This window comes from Nothoprocta perdicaria, unplaced genomic scaffold, assembly GCF_003342845.1.
Source record: "Nothoprocta perdicaria isolate Ctin4 unplaced genomic scaffold, notPer1 scaffold_83, whole genome shotgun sequence".
NCBI lineage: Eukaryota > Metazoa > Chordata > Aves > Tinamiformes > Tinamidae > Nothoprocta > Nothoprocta perdicaria.
In genome coordinates this window covers 1,795,539-1,812,914 of record NW_020456121.1, presented here as the reverse complement: position 1 = coordinate 1,812,914, position 17,376 = coordinate 1,795,539, and the positions used below count along the sequence as shown (strand labels likewise).

The 17,376-nt window shown below is 41.8% G+C and overlaps 1 protein-coding gene across 1 annotated transcript in view; it reads right to left on the bottom strand.

Annotated features, from left to right (window-relative positions):
- TTN (titin) overlaps positions 1-17,376 on the bottom strand; it is a 231,130-nt gene that overhangs the window by 28,306 nt on the left and 185,448 nt on the right. The window contains exon 276 of the mRNA XM_026052057.1: positions 256-17,361. Within this exon, the coding sequence (XP_025907842.1) occupies positions 256-17,361 (17,106 nt within the window). The remainder of the gene's footprint in view (positions 1-255; positions 17,362-17,376) is intronic.

The window sequence follows — 17,376 nt, the reverse complement described above, 5'->3', positions numbered from 1 at the left end:
AGATGATTACACAGGAATGTCATGTGGATTGAGGAAATGTGTCTTTTAATGAATTCATATATTAGAAACATTCTTGGTAAGAGACAAGCCATTTAAAATTCAAGTCATTACTTGGCTCCTCTTCATTTGTAAAATTACAGAGCTACCTACCACAAACTCAACTTTCATATAGTAAACTGAGCATTTTAATATTATTTTACAGTAAATATTTTAAAATGTGTATTTCATGTAACCAAATATCTTAGAGAAACATACCTGTTATTTTAGTTCCCTCCTTGGTTTCAGTGGGTACTCCAATGCCATACTCATTTTCTCCAGAAACTCTGAAGTAGTAGATGGCACCTTCTTGCAAGCCAGTCACCTTGTATGAAAGTCGATGACAATTGTTTGTCACTGTGACCCATGCCTTTTTGCTAGCTTCTCGTTTTTCAATAACATAGTTCTTTACAGGTGCTCCACCATCATTTTCAGGAACATCCCAAGATAGTACAGCAGATTCTTTAGTTACGTCTTTTGTAGCAATATTAGATGGCGGTCCAGGAGTATCAAGAACTTTGACAACTAAAGTCAAGGTAGCAGTGTTCAGGACATTTTGTAATGTTAACGTGTATTTTCCAGAATCATTTCTCGTTGCCTTTTCAATAGTAAGAGATGTGCAATTATCTGAAGTATCAATGCTTGCCCGTGTACGGAGATCAGTTTCTGGCTTATTCCATGATACATTTGGGATTGGTTTCCCTCTGAAAGGAACAGTCATTGTGAATGATCCACCAGCCTTTACAATTAGAGTCTTCCGCATTTCACTGTCAATATCAAAGGCAGGTTCTTCTTCTCTTTCCTTTGCAATGTGAGGTTCTGAGACATCACTTGGTTCACTGACACCAACTTTGTTAATGGATTTTACTCTAAAGACATATTCAGAGCCTGATGTTAACCCAGTTACAGTGTATTCTGTTCCTCTTAAGTTTTGAATAGCAGTTGACCAGTCAGTTTCATCAGTTTTCTTGTATTCAACTGCGTATCCAGTTACAGGAGCACCTCCATCAAACAGTGGCTTTGTCCATCCAATTGTGATATTTGACCTTGTAGAATCTATGATCTTAGGCTTAGATGGTGGAGATGCCAAGAAGAGTGGATCTTCTGCCCGAATGAGTGGTGTTGCTTCACTTGGAGGACTGAGACCAGCAGCATTTTCTGCATAAACCCGGAATTCATATTCGCACCCTTCACGTAGACCCGATGATTTCACTCTTAAATCGTAAACTGGTTTTTTGTTCACACGGATCCATCTTAGACTAGTTTTCTCACGTCTTTCAATTACATAGCCAGCAATTTCATTGCCTCCATCACTCTCAGGTCTTGCCCAGCACAGAGTTATAGAATCTTTGCTCACACTAGTGATCTCTAAAGATGTTGGTGGACTTGGAACTGTAAATGGATCTAGGGCCTTGACAGCAATACTTTCCAGAGGCTCACCAACACCATATTTGTTAACTCCCATCACTCTAAATATATACTCATTACCCTTAAGTAGTTTTGTAACTTTACAGGATGTTGTTCTAAGCTCTCCTTCACAAAGTGTCCATGCAATTCTGCTGGTCTCTCTTTTTTCTACAATATAGTAATCAATATCGGCACCACCATTCTCCTGAGGGGGCCCCCATGATAAATGACACTTTTCAGCAGTAAGGCCATTTATTTCTAATGGGCCTGCAGGTGGACCAGGTCTATCAAGTACTTTGCAATTAATTGTCAAAGATTTTGTTCCTGCAACATTTTGTAATGTTAGTACGTACTGTCCTGAGTCACGTCGAATACAGTCCTTAACAGTTATTGCAGTAGAGTGATCTGTTGAGGATATTTCAACTCTAGCTTTTCCCTCTAGTTCCTTGCCATCTTTTGTCCAAGAAACCACTGGTATTGGCCGTCCTGCAATATCAGCATTGACTTTAAACACATCTCCAGCTTTCACAACTACAACATCCCTGAATTTGACGTCTATCATAATTCTTGGAGCCTCTACATCATCTTTTACAGTCACAGGCCCAGTTGATTCAGATGGCTCACTAAAGAGTCCAGCAGCATTCTTAGCAATCACACGGAATTCGTATCGCTGGTCTTCTGTAAGTCCACCTACATCAAAGTATGTTTCTTGCACGTTAGTAAAATTACACTTTAGCCAACGACCATCTGGTATTTCTCTGCGTTCAATAACATATCCTGTTACCTTAGCACCACCATCATATTCTGGTTTAGTCCATTTCAGTGAGACACAGGTTCTTGTAATGTTAGTAACTTCTGGCTGACCAGGAGGATCACATGGATCTCTTGCGGCAACCGGTTCACACGATTTACTGCATTTGCCTATTCCTGCAATGTTTTCAGCATATACACGATATTCATATAGCAGTCCTTCATCAAGACCTGTAACTTTGAACTGTGTGTCAGGTATAAGGCTTCTGTTAACTTTCGTCCAAAGAATGCTGCTTCGCTCTTTACACTCCAGGTGATATCCTAGTACATTGCTGCCTCCATCATTAACTGGCACCTGCCAGGTTACAATCATGAAAGCTTTAGTTGCATGTACCACATGAGGAGTTCCAGGTGGTCCTGGTGGCGTAAATGGATACTCTGCCACAACAGAGGGAGAATTAGCATAAGTACTCTTCCCATAGCGGTTTTCTGCACAAATGCGGAACTGATATTCAGATCCAGTGGTCAGACGAGATACTTTAATTGATGTTCTTGCAACTGCTGCAGATACTATGTTCCATGTTGTTGTGGTAGTTTCTCGTTTCTCCACAATGTAATTGCTAATATGGCATCCACCATCATATTCTGGAGGTTTCCAAGACAGTGTTACACTATCAGCACTAACTTCATCAATATGTACATCAGTTGGTGGTCCTGGTCTATCAAGGACAATTACAGTTAAAGAAGCTGTTGTTGATCCAGCGCTATTTGAAAGGTGTAATTCATAATGTCCCAAATCTTCATTTAATGCTTCCTTGATGGATAGCGAAGTTGAAGTCTTTGATGTGTGAATATTTACCCTGGTTGTCTCTTTTAAAGGATTGCCATCCTTCTTCCAGCTAACAGTTGGAAGAGGTCGCCCTCTGAATGGCACATCAATCTTAAGATCATCTCCAGCTTTCACAGTGAATGTGTTGAAAAGGAGCTCAGCAGAAGGCTGGATTTCAATATCTTTTGCAATGACTGGGACACCAAGTTCTCTTGGATCACTTTTTCCTTTTTCATTAACAGCAATCACTCTGAAACTGTACTCTTCTCCCATGGATAGGCCTGTTATTGTTGCTTCTAATGTTTTCACTTGGGTGCATGCGCTCCATTTTACACTTCCTTTAGTTTGCATTTCAACTATATAACCAGTAATTTTACTGCCACCATCGCTCTCTGGCTTTTCCCATTTAATTGAAGCAGAGTTACGAGTCACATCCACAAGAATTACCTTTGCAGGTGGAGAAGGTGGCTCAGAAACCTTAACTGGGTCAGGTGTTTCTGCTGGTAAGCCTGCCCCATATTCATTTACAGCTAGAACACGGAAGTAATAACTACATCCTTCCTGTAACTGAGTAATTTTGAAGGAATTCTTAGTGCAGTTGTTGGTAATTGTAGCATATGCCTTTCTTGTGGATTCTCTCTTTTCAACTATATAGTTAGTAATTTTAGCTCCACCATCAATAAGTGGTTGTTCCCAAGCTAGAGTTACAAAATCTTTCTTCACTTCTCTGATTGTCAGGTTTACTGGTGCACTAGGTGTATCAAGCACTCTGACATTAACAAAAGCTGATTTTTTGCCACTGTTGTTCTCTAAAGTCAGATTGTATCTACCACTATCAAATCTGTTCACGTTGTCAATGACCAGCATTGTATAGGAACCAGTGACTTCAATCTGAGCTCGATCACTAATTGTTCCTTCTGCTTTTTCCCATTTAACTTCAGGTTCTGGTCTTCCTTTGATGGTAACAAACAGGCGTAATGTACCACTAGCACGTACAGTGACTACTTTTCTCAGATCTGCATCAAGTTCAATTTCAGGAGGTTCAATCTTGTCAGCTGCAATGACTGTACCAGGTATAATAGCAGGTTCTCCTACTCCTTCTGAGTTAATGGCACAGATTCGGAAGTTATACTCGTGGTTCTCTTTGAGTTTTGTTACGGTGAACTGTTTTCCTTGCAGTCCTGTTGGCGGTGTGCAGATAGTCCATTCATCAGCAGAAGCTTCTTTTACTTCTACTACGTATCCCTTAACAGGAGCACCACCATCATAAATAGGCTTACTCCAGGCAAGGGAAACTGATGACCTGGAAGTATCTGTAACCTTTGGATTACTTGGTGGGCCTGGTGGGTACAGTACATCACAGGCACGATAGAAAATGGATGGCTCGCTGGGTTCCCCTACACCAGCAGCATTTTCAGCAGAAACTCTAAATTCATAGAAATGCCCATCAGTAAGACCTGTTACTCTGAAGCGTAAATCTGTCAGTCTTTTCTTATTGCATTTGGTCCATCGGATACCATCTTTATCTCGTTTTTCAACTATGTAACCTTCAATTTCAGCTCCCCCATTGTCTTCTGGACGACCCCATGTTACAACCATAGAATCTTTTGTGATTGCTGAAACTTCAGGTGTTGAAGGAGGACCAGGAGTTTTGTATGGATTACGAGCTAGAATTGGCTCAGATTCCAAGGGCTCTCCAGTTCCATATTTGTTCACTGCCATTATACGGAAAATGTATTCGTTACCAGCAAGGAGTCTGGTTACCTTGTGGTTAAGAGCTTGCACATCTGTAGCTACTTGGGTCCATGAAAGCCTGCTTGTCTCTCTCTTCTCAATGATATAATGTGAGATATTAGAACCACCATCATGTAAAGGCGGAGCCCATGCCAAGTAGCATTTTTCCGCAGTGACACCTGTAACCTTCAAAGGTCCTTCTGGGGGTCCTGGCCTGTCAAGCACTTTTACAGTGATTGGTATAGACTTTGTGCCACCAACATTTCTGAGGTTAAGAGTATAGTGACCTCCATCTACTCTTATACAGTCTTTGACAGTAAGAGTTGTTTTCTGAATAGTAGATTTAATTTCCATTCTTGCAGTCGCTTCTTCAAGGTCTTTACCATCTTTTGACCACATGATGTCAGGAATGGGTTTGCCATGGATATCAGCTTCAAGAACAAAAGTTTCTCCGGCATGAACAACAATGACATCTTTGTATTTAGGATCCAGAGAAGCCCCTGGTGCTTCAATTTCATCTCTGGCAGTAATGGGTCCTGTGCTTTCAGATGGTTCACTCAAACAACCAGCTGCATTCCTTGCAATTACTCTGAATTCATAGCGTTGGTCTTCAACAAGACCACTAACTGTAAATTCTGTTTCCAATACATTAGTAAAGCTGGCTTTCATCCAACGACCATCTGGCAGTTCTTTCTTTTCTACAATATATCCTGTTATTTTGCTTCCGCCATCATATTCTGGCTTTTTCCACCTCAGTGTGACATTATTTCTTGTGACAACAATGGCCTCGGGGCGGCCAGGTGGTTCACATGGATCTCGGGCAACATACAGTTCTGAAACTTTACTCACTTTGCCAATGCCAACAATGTTTTCAGCAGAAACTCTGAACTCATATTCAAGGCCTTCTTCAAGGCCATCTGTTTTATATTTGGTGTCTGTAATGAGTGACCTGTTCTGTTTTGTCCAAAGAATGCTGTTCTTGTCTTTACGTTCAAGGTGGTAGCCAAGAATTTTGCTTCCTCCGTCATTAACTGGTTCATTCCATTGTACGATCATATGGTCCTTGGAAGCAGCTGTTACAAACGGAGTTCCAGGTGGCCCTGGTACCTTGTATGGGTATTGCACAACTACAGATTTAGAATCCAAAGGAGAACTCTTCCCATATCTGTTTTCAGCAGAAATCCTGAACTGGTATTCAGAACCTGTTTTAAGCTTTGTTGCTTTGATAGTTGTCCTTGCAACAGTTGCTGAAACAATGTTCCACGTGGTAGTGCTTGTGTCACGCTTTTCCACTATATAGTTGCTTATCTGACAGCCACCAGTATAATCAGGTGGATCCCATGATAAAACAACAAAATCTGCACTAACTTCATCAAAGCGGACAGGTCCTCGTGGTGGGCCAGGTTTTTCCAGTACAATTATGCTCAGATGCTCTGTTGCTGTACCAGCTGTGTTCGTTGCTGTTACTGTATATTTACCAAAGTCATCTTTGTTGCTTTCTTTAATATGCAAGATAGTTGATGCTGATGTATCCTGAATTTGCAATCTGGTTGTCTGTTTAAGTGGCTGGTCATCTTTTGTCCAAGTAATAGTAGGCTTGGGTCTGCCTATAAATGGTACTTCTACTTTTAGATCTTCTCCAGCCTGTACACTGTATGTATTAAACATCAACTTGAAACTCGGCTCAATTGTCAAATCTTTAGCTATCACAGGAACTCCAAGTGCTCTGGGATCACTTTTGCCTTTTTCATTGTAGGCAATCACATGGAACTGATATTCCTGTCCTGGACTCAGACCAGACACAACTGCATTGCATGTTTTGGTCTCACTAACAACACTCCATTTTTCTGTTCCTTTAGGCTGCATTTCAACCACATATCCCAGAATTCTGCTACCTCCATCATGTTCAGGTTTTTCCCACATAAGTGATGCACTTCTCTGAGTCACGTCTGTAAGTGTTACTTTCCCAGGAGGCAGAGGTGGTTCTGAGGCTTTGACAGCATCTGTGGTTTCAGCTGGAATACCAATTCCAAATTCATTTTCAGCCATAACTCTGAAGTAATAAATCGCTCCTTCTGTAAGATTTTCAACTTTAAAGCTTGTCTTGCCACACTTAGCACTCACGTTTGCAAATGCCTTCCTAGTTGACTCACGCTTGTCTATTACGTAGTTCTTTACCTTTGCACCACCATCAATAACTGGTGGTTCCCAAGACAATAGGGCAGAATCTTTCTTTATATCCTTTACTACCAAGTTTTGTGGTGGTCCCGGTGTGTCCAGGACTTTTACTGTAACAAACGCAGTTTTAGCACCACTGCTGTTCTCCAACTTAAGGATATATTTTCCAGCATCGTTTCTATCACAGTTGTCAATTGAGAGTTGCGTGTAGTTTACGCCCTTATCAATTTGAACTTTTTCTGTGAATTCACCTTCTTCTCGAGACCACGTGATGTCAGGTGTTGGTCGGCCCCTGAATGGTATGTGAATCCTAGCGGACCCACCAGCTCTAACCACTATGCCTTTCCTTAGCTCTGAATCAATATCAAGTTCTGGAGCTTCGAGTTTATCTTCTGGCTTAACAGTACCAGGAATGGATGCAGCCTCTCCTACACCAACCTTGTTGAGGGCACACACTCGTAGTTTATATTCTTGATGTTCAGTAAGCTTTGTGATTTCAAATCGAGTGGTACGCACACCAGTCTGTGGAGTAACAAGTGACCATTCATCTTCATCTGCTTTGCAGATTTCTACAAGGTATCCCTGGATCTCAGAACCTCCATCATAAATAGGTTTACTCCAACCAAGTGTAACTGAACTTTTGGTGGTATCTACAACATGAGCATTTGTAGGAGGACCAGGCTTGAACACTGGATCACAAGCTTTAAAGTAAGGAGAAATTTGGCTTGGCTCACCCACTCCAGCACTATTTTCAGCAGAAACTCTGAATTCATACTCATGATCCTCTGTTAATCCTGTAACTCTTAATCGAAGATCAGTAATTCGGCGCTTATTACATTTTATCCACCTGATGCCTGCTCGGTCTCTCTTTTCTACAATGTAACCAATGATTTCACTGCCTCCATCACTATCGGGTCGACTCCAGCAGACAGTCATAGAATCCTTTGTGATGTTGGTAATTTCCAAGGCCTTTGGTGGACCAGGGACTACAAAAGGATTTTTCATCATTACTGGCGCAGATTCTAATGGCTCACCAATCCCGTATTTGTTAACTGCCATAATACGGAAAACATATTCATTTCCTTCCAAGAGTTTTGTTACTTTCAGCGTTGTAGGTACAACCTCTGAAGCAACAACAGTCCATGCTAGGCGACTAGTTTCTCTCTTCTCCACAATATAATGAGAAATATCACTGCCACCATCATGAAGAGGAGGAGCCCATGCCAATGAACATTTTTCGGCTGTAACTCCTGTCACATGTACTGGCCCTTGCGGAGGTCCTGGTCTGTCCAGTACTTTTATATTTACTGTTACTGTCTTTGTCCCTGCAACATTAGAGGCTTCTAAAATGTACTGTCCACCATCGACTCGAATAGCATCTTTTACAATCATTAATGTGCTGAAATCTGTGTTCTTTATTTCACATCTGGCAGTTTCTTCAAGTTCTTTATCTCCTTTGTACCACTTAATGGTTGGTAGTGGCTTTCCATGAACATCGGCCTCAAGTCTGAATGTTTCACCAGCATTTACAACAATTGTATCTTTGTACTTTGGATCCATTGAAATTCGTGGAAGTTCAACTTCATCCCTTGCTGTTATTGGTCCTGTGCTGTCAGAAGGTTTGCTTATTGCACCTGCAGCATTCTTTGCAATCACTCTAAATTCATATCTTTGGTCTTCAGTAAGCCCTGTTACAGTGAACTGAGTTTCAATGATGTTTGTGAAACTAGCTTTCATCCAGCGACCATCTGGCAAGTCACGTTTCTCTACAATATAACCAGTAATCTTACTACCACCATCATATTCTGGTTTGGTCCACTGCAGAGTGATAGCGCTCCTTTTTATTATTATGGCTTCTGGGCGTCCTGGAGGATCACACGGGTCACGAGCTACATAGCACTCAGAAACCTTACTTGTTCTGCCGACACCAACAATATTTTCTGCTGAAACTCTATATTCGTATTCTATGCCTTCTTCAAGATTAGTCGTCTTAAAACTTGTGTCGTGAATAATAGTCTTGCTTACTTTAGTCCATAATATGCTGTTCTTCTCCTTCCTCTCAAGATGATAGCCCAAAACTCTACTGCCACCATCATTTACTGGTTCGTGCCACTGTACAACCATGGAGTCCTTTGTAACAGTTGTCACAAACGGGGTGCCAGGAGGTCCTGGTTCTTTGTAGGGGTACTGTGCTACAACTGGGGCAGACTCCAAAGCAAAGCTCCGCCCATACCTGTTCTCAGCAAATATTCTGAACTGATACTCTGAACCAGTCTTCAGTTTGGCTACCTTCAGGGTAGTTCTTGCAACAGTAGCTGAAACTGTTTCCCATACAGTGGTTGTTGTATCTCTCTTATGAACGACATAATTGGTGATTTGGCAGCCACCAGTGTATGCTGGGGGATTCCATGATATTGTGATACTTTCTGCACTAATTTCATCAAACTTGACAGGCCCCACTGGAGGGTCAGGTTTGTCTAGAGTTATAACTTCAATAGAAGCAGACTTTTGCCCAACAACATTAGACACTGTAATTTCATATATGCCACTGTCCTCTTTGCTAGTTTCTTTAATATTCAATATGGTCAGGTCAGTCGAATCGCTAACATTTACTCTGGTTGTCTGCCTTAATGGCTGGCCATCTTTTACCCAGGTAACAGTTGGTTTAGGTCGACCTTTAATTGGTACTTCTACTTTCAGATCTTGACCAACTTGGATGCTATAACTATGAAAAGCAGGTCTTACATCAGGTTCGATTACCAAGTCTTTGGCAACTATTGGCACTGCAAGTGCTCTAGGATCACTCTTACCCTTTTCATTTACAGCCATTACTCTAAAAAGATATTCTTCCCCTTGAGTCAGGTTAGTAATAACTGCTTCAAGTGTCTTTACGCGGGCACACTCTGACCATTTCTCGCTGCCCTTTGCTTGCATTTCAACAATGTACTGTATGATTTTGCTGCCACCATCATGTTCAGGCTTTTCCCAGCTTAGAGAGACACTGTTTCTTGTGACATCATCCACTGTTATTTTCCCAGGAGGCTGTGGAACTTCAGCAACTTTAATTGGATCGCTGGTTTCTGCGGGGAGGCCGATTCCATATTCATTTTCAGCAGAGATTCTAAAGAAGTAATAGCAGCCCTCCTGAAGTTGATCTACTTTCCATGAAGTCTTGTGGCAGTTTGTTACAACAGCTGCATAAGCCTTTCTTGTTGCTTCACGTTTTTCAATAATGTAATTCTTTATTTTTGCTCCACCGTCCAAGAGAGGAGGCTCCCATGAAAGTGAAACAGAGTCTTTTGTGATCTCTCTGATTTTCAAGTTAACAGGTGCACTTGGGGTATCCAATACTCTTACACTGACAAAAGCAGACTTCGTTCCACTGCTGTTCTCTAAAGTCAGAGTATATTTTCCAGTATCAAATCTGTTAACATTGTCTAGAACAAGGGAAGTAAAGCTGCTAGTGGTATCAATAATAGCTGCCTCTCTGATGTCACCATCCATTTTACCCCATTTTACTTCAGGTGTTGGGCGACCTCTGATAGGAACAAACAGTCTTAAGGAGCCACCTGCCCTTACATTTACAATCTTTCTTAATTCCATGTCAAGGTCAAGATCTGGTGGTTCCATCTTTTCTTCAACAATAACAGAACCAGGAACATCTGCGTGCTCTCCAACTCCGGCTCTATTAACAGCACAGATACGGAACTTGTATTCGTGTTTTTCTACTAGTTTTTCTACTTCCATATGAGTGTTTTTAATTCCAGTTGGAGGGGTACAAATGGCCCATTCACCATCACTTACATCACATTTTTCCACAATGTATCCCTGAATTTCAGAGCCACCATCATAGATAGGTTTACCCCATGAGAGGAAAACTGAAGATCTTGTGATATCCACAACCTTGGGATTATTGGGTGGACCTGGCTTGTAAATAGGATCACATGCCTTATAGTAAGTGGAAGGTGGGCTTGGCTCACTAAGTCCTGCAGCATTTTCGGCTGAAACTCTGTACTCGTAATCATGATTTTCCATAAGTCCAGTCACTCTGTATCGCAGTTCACTTATCAGGCGTTTGTTACATCTTGTCCAGCGAATACCTTCTTTATCTCGTTTTTCAAGGACATAGCCTAATATTTCACTACCACCATCTGAGGGTGGTCTCTCCCATACAACTATCATAGAATCCTTGGTAATAGCTGTGACTTCTGGGGCCTTTGGTGGAAGTGGCACTACAAATGGGTTCTTCGCAAGTACCGGTTCAGATTCAAGAGGTTCTCCAACTCCGTATTTATTTACTGCCATGATGCGGAAAACATATTCATTTCCTTCTAGAAGTTTGGTGACTTTGCAATTAAGTGTTTGCACATTTGAATCAACAACAGTCCAAACCAAGCGACTGGTTTCTCTTTTTTCTACAACATAATGTGAAATATCACTACCACCATCTTGTAGTGGAGGTTTCCAGGCCAACACACATTTTTCAGCAGTAACACCTGTAATTTCAACAGGTCCTTCAGGTGGTCCAGGTCTATCAAGAACTTTGACATGAACAGGAACTTTCTTTTCACCTGCAACATTCTTTGCCAGTAATACGTACTGGCCGCTGTCAACTCTAATGGCTTCCTTTACACTAAGGCTTGTTGCAAAATCAGTACTTTTTATTTCCATACGAGCAGTATTTGTCAGCTCATGATCACCTTTTAGCCACTGAATGGAAGGTATTGGTTTGCCATGAACATCAGCTTCGAGCTTGAATGACTCACCAGCATGTACTACGATAGTGTCTTTGTATTTTGGATCCATACTTATCTGAGGTGGTTCTATTTCATCTCTTGCTGTAATTGCTCCTGAACTCTCAGACGGTTCACTGAAAACACCAGCAGCATTTCGTGCTATAACACGGAACTCGTACCTCTGGTTTTCAACAAGGCCTGTTACTTCAAATTGAGTGTCTATGACATTTGTAAAACTTGCTTTCATCCAGCGACCATCTGGTAGCTCCTTCTTTTCAACAACATAACCTGTGATTTTGCTTCCACCATCATATACAGGTTTCTTCCATTGAAGTGTTACTGAGCTTCTTGTGACAATAATAGGTTCTGGACGACCTGGAGGGTCACATGGGTCATGTGCAATATAGCATTCAGATGTTCTACTTGCCTTTCCAATACCCACTATGTTTTCTGCGTAAACTCGGAACTCATATTCAAGACCTTCCTCGAGGCCACTTGTTTTAAACTGCGTATCTGGAATAGGTGTTTTATTCAGTTTAGACCACAGAATGCTGTTTCTTTCTTTGCGCTCCAAATGGTAGCCAATGATCTTGCTGCCACCATCGTTGACTGGTTCATTCCATTGTACCACCATACTGTCTTTTGACACAGCTGTTACAAAAGGTGTTCCAGGTGGACCAGGCAGTTTGTAAGGATATTGGGCTATGATTGGCTCAGAAGTGAGGAAGGTGCTCTTTCCGTATCTGTTCTCAGCTGCAATTCTGAATTGATATTCACAGCCAGTCTTTAATCGACATGCTTTTATGGTTGTTCTTGCAACAGTAGCTGACACGATCTGCCAAGATGTGGTAGAAGTGTCTCGCTTTTCTACAATATAATTATTGATAGAGCTGCCACCATCATACTTCGGTGGTTCCCAGGAAATAGTAATACTGTCTGCTGTTACTTCATCTACTTTTACAGGTCCAGTTGGAGGTCCTGGTTTGTCAAGCACAACAATACTTAGGGTCTCAGTTGCTTCACCTGCAGAGTTTGTAAGTTTAACCAAATATGCTCCCACATCATCTTTACAAGCTTCTTTTATTGTTAACAGTGTGTTGTTTTCTGAACTTTCTGCATTTACTCTTGTAGTCTGCTTCAATGGCACATTGTCTTTATGCCAAAGCACTGCTGGCTTGGGTCGACCAACAAAAGGAACATCAACCTTTAAGTCTTCTCCTGCGAGAACACTGAAAGTAGTAAACAGTAGCTTAAAAGCTGGTGGAATCACAAGATCTTTTGCAATAACTGGTATACCCAGCTGGCGAGGATCACTAATGCCTTTTTCATTCTGAGCTGAAACACGGAAGGTGTATTCTTCACCTTGGATCAATCCTGTGATAGTGGCTTCAGTAACTTTTACTGTAGCACAAGTTGACCACTTTTCACTGCCTTTGCTTTGCATCTCTACAATGTAGCCCAGAATTCTGCTACCACCATCATGCTCAGGTTTTTCCCAAGACAAGGAAACGCTGTTTCTTGTCACATCCAACAAAGTTATTTTCCCTGGTGGAAGTGGTCTTTCTGATACTTTCACGGACTCCGAAGTTTCGACTGGAAGGCCTATTCCATACTCATTTTCAGCTAGGACCCTGAAGTAATAGTTGCAGCCTTCTTGAAGTGTATCAACTTTCCAGCTCGTCTTGTGGCAATTGGCATTAACAGTTGAATAAGCTTTTCTTGTTGACTCACGCTTTTCAACAATATAATTTTTTATTTTAGAGCCACCATCAACAAGAGGAGGTTCCCATGTGAGTGTAACTGATGATTTTGTAACTTCCTTTATTTTCAAATCTTGAGGTGCCCCAGGGGTATCAAGAACTCTGACATTCACAAATGCTGACTTACTGCCTGAACTGTTTTCAATTGTCAGTATGTATTTGCCACTATCAAATCTATTAACATTTTCAACAATTAGTAAAGTATAAGAGCTTGTTGATTCAATGCTTGCTCTGTCTAAAGATGCTCCGTGTTCTCTTGTCCATTTTACTTCAGGTGCTGGTCTTCCCTTAATTGGGACAAAGAGCCTTAGAGTACAGCAGGCTCGGAGAGTGACAACTTTACGTAGCTCTGCATCAAGCTCAATCTCTGGAGGTAGCATTCTTTCTTCAGCTTTTGGAGTTCCAGGAACAAGAGCAGGTTCTCCAAGGCCTTCAGAGTTCATAGCATATATCCGAATCTTATACTCTTGATTTTCTTTAAGGTCAGTGATGGTAAAGGAAGTAGCTTTTAGACCTACTGGTGGTGTGACAATCTTCCACTCATCTTCTTCAGGCAATGCTATCTCAACCATGTAACCTGTGATTTCTGAACCACCATCATATATTGGTTTGTTCCATGCTATTGTAATGGACGACTTGCTACTATCCAAAACACGGGGGTTACCTGGAGGACCAGGCTTAAATACAGTATCACAGGCTTTATAGAATGGACTGGTTGGGCTTGGCTCACTAAGTCCAGCAGCATTTTCAGCTGTGACCCTGTATTCATATTCATGGCCTTCTGTCAGTCCAGACACTTTATAACGTAAATCAGTTACAACCCTTTTGTTACATTTCACCCAGCGTAGACCAGCTCTGTCACGACGTTCCACAATATAGTTAGTTATTGGGCTTCCACCATCTGAATCAGGGTGGCCCCAGCAGACAACCATAGAATCTTTTGTAATTGCTGTAACTTCAGGTGTTTTAGGTGGATCAGGTGGTACATATGGATTTACAGCAAGAACAGGCTCTGATTCCAGGGGCTCGCCAACGCCGTATTTGTTAACAGCCATAACACGGAATACATACTCATTACCCTTCAGCAGCTTCGTAACCTTCAGTTTAGTTAATGGAACTTCTGTGGCTACAGTTGTCCATGCCAATCTACTGGTTTCACGTTTTTCAACCACGTAATGATCAATTTTTGCACCTCCATCATCCAGTGGTGGTAACCATGACAAGACACATTTTTCTGCAGTGACTTCAGACACAGCCAAAGGCCCTTCTGGAGGACCAGGTCTATCAAGAACTTTAACATTGAAGATATGTTTGGCAAAGCCACCAGGATTAGATGCAGTAAGTGTATAGGCACCTCCATCTTTTCTTGAAGAATCTTTGTTAATAAGAACAGTAGAGAAATCTGCTATTTTTATTTCTAATTTTGCTGTATCTTCAAGTTCTTTTTCTCCTTTTGTCCATGTCATAGTTGGTGGAGGGCGACCTGAAACATCAGCCTCCAGTCTGAAAACTTCACCTGCTTTCAGTACTAAAGCGTCTTTGTATTTAGCATCCACCCTTATCCTTGGTGCTTCAATGTCGTCTCTGCACGTTATGGCATCTGATGGCTCAGAGGGCTGGCTAACAGCACCACCAGCATTCCTAGCAATCACACGGAATTCATACGCGGCGTCTTCTGTCAAACCGCTTACAGTGAATTCAGTCTCTAGTATATTGCTAAAGTTAGCTTTCAGCCAACGGCCATTAGGAAGGTCTCTCTTCTCAACAGTGTAGCCAGTTATTTTAAAACCTCCATTATATTCTGGTTTAGTCCACTTCAGTGTCACTGCATGTCTTGTGATGTTCAGAGGAACTGGCTTGCCAGGTGGATCTATTGGGTCTAAAGCAAAGACAGGCTCAGATGGCTTGCTTGGCTTACTTTTACCAGCCAGATTTTCTGCGATAACACGGAATTCATATGCAATGCCATCAGTAAGTCCAGTTGATTTAAAGATATTGCCTGATACCATCATTTTACTTACAGTCTGCCAAAGAATGCTATTTCGTTCTTTCCTTTCAACATGATAACCCAGAATTGGGCTTCCACCATCAGTAACTGGCTCATTCCAGCTAATGGTCATGGTTTCTTTGGTGACTGCAATCACCTGAGGAGTACCAGGAGGCCCAGGTACCTTAAATGGATAGTTGGCAGCGACAGACTCCGAAGTGATGGCTGGACCAACTCCGTATCTGTTTTGAGCTTTAACACGGAACTGATACTCAACTCCAGTTGTAAGACGTGTGGCTTTAAACGTGGTACGTATCACCGTCGTTGCCAGTTCAGTCCATGTGGTGCTGTCAGTTTGACGCATTTCTACAACATAGTTACTTATAGGTACACCTCCATCATTCAAAGGAGGCTGCCATGAGAATGTTAGGAAGTCAGATGAAATTTCATCAAATTTGATCGGTCCAGTAGGAGGTCCAGGTATGTCATGAACTTGAACAGTGATAACTTCACTAACTTCTCCAACAATATTTTTAGCTGACAGTGGATAATGGCCACTATCACTTCGTAGACATTCATTGATGTTTAATATAGTTGCAGTTGCAGTATTTTCATAATTAACCCTTTGTGTTTGCTTAAGTACCTGGTCTTCTTTCTTCCAAGTCACAGTTGGTCGTGGACGACCAAGCACAGGGATTTCAATCTTAATGTTGTCACCAGCTTTGGCAATGACTGTTTTCTGGTAGATACCACGGAGGTCGAACTCTGGAAGCATTGTTTGTTCTTTGATAATAACTGGCCTGCTTTCTCTTGGGGCACTTCTTCCAGCACTGTTAACTGCCATAACCTGGAAAGTATACTCTTCATTTTCAGTTAGATTCTTCACTACACAGTCCAGTGTTTTGACTGTTGTGATGTGTGCCCACTGGTTGGAGCCTTTCCTCTGGGCTTCAATTACATACCCAGTGATTTTGCTGCCACCGTCATGCTCTGGTTTTGGCCAAGCCAGGCTAACCGAGTTCCGTGTTACATCCATAATATGGAGGCTCTCAGGTGGTGATGGTGCTTCGGAAGCTCTTACTGGTTCTGCAGTTTCAGCTGGTTCACCAATACCAAACTCATTTTCAGCCAGCACTCTGAAATAGTATTCACACCCCTCAGCCAAGTTAGGAATTCTTAGAGAACACTTCTGACAGTTAGTTGTGACTGTTGAATATGCTTTTCGAGTTGATTCACGTTTCTCAACAATGTAGTTCGTTATACGTGAACCACCATCTATCAGAGGCATATCCCATTGTAGGGTGATGCTGTCTTTGGTTATTTCTCTAGGCTTAAGGTTTATTGGTGGACCTGGGGTATCCAAAACTTTTACATTTACGAAGCCAGTCTTCTTACCAGCAGCATTTTCAAGAGTCATTACATATTTTCCTGCATCGTATCTGGTGCACTCTGTGACAATCAAGAGTGTAAAAGAGTCTGTATTTTCAATGTTGGCACGCCCTTTCAGTGAAACGTCATCTTTTGTCCATGTGACTTCTGGAGTTGGACGTCCTTTAATTGGCACAAAAATCCTAATAGTTAGTCCAGCTCTAACAACAAGTGTTCTTCTCAGCTCAGCATCTAATTCAAAGTCAGGAATCTCTTCCCGGTCTTTGATTTCAACACTTGGAATTACTGCTGGTTCACCAACGCCTACAGCGTTCACGGCAGAGATTCTGAAATTGTATTTGGCTCCTGTCTGCAGATGAGCAACAACAAACTGAGTGATTCTTAAAGCAGTTCCTGTTGTGTCTTTTACCCATTCTTCTTCTCCTTCCTTTTGATGCTCCACTACATAGCCAATGATGTCAAGTCCACCATCATAGTGAGGCTTGCTCCAAGCTAACGATGCACTTGTCTTTGTAGTATCAGTCACTCTTGGATTTGCAGGTGGACCTGGTGGGTCTGAAAAGTGAAGAA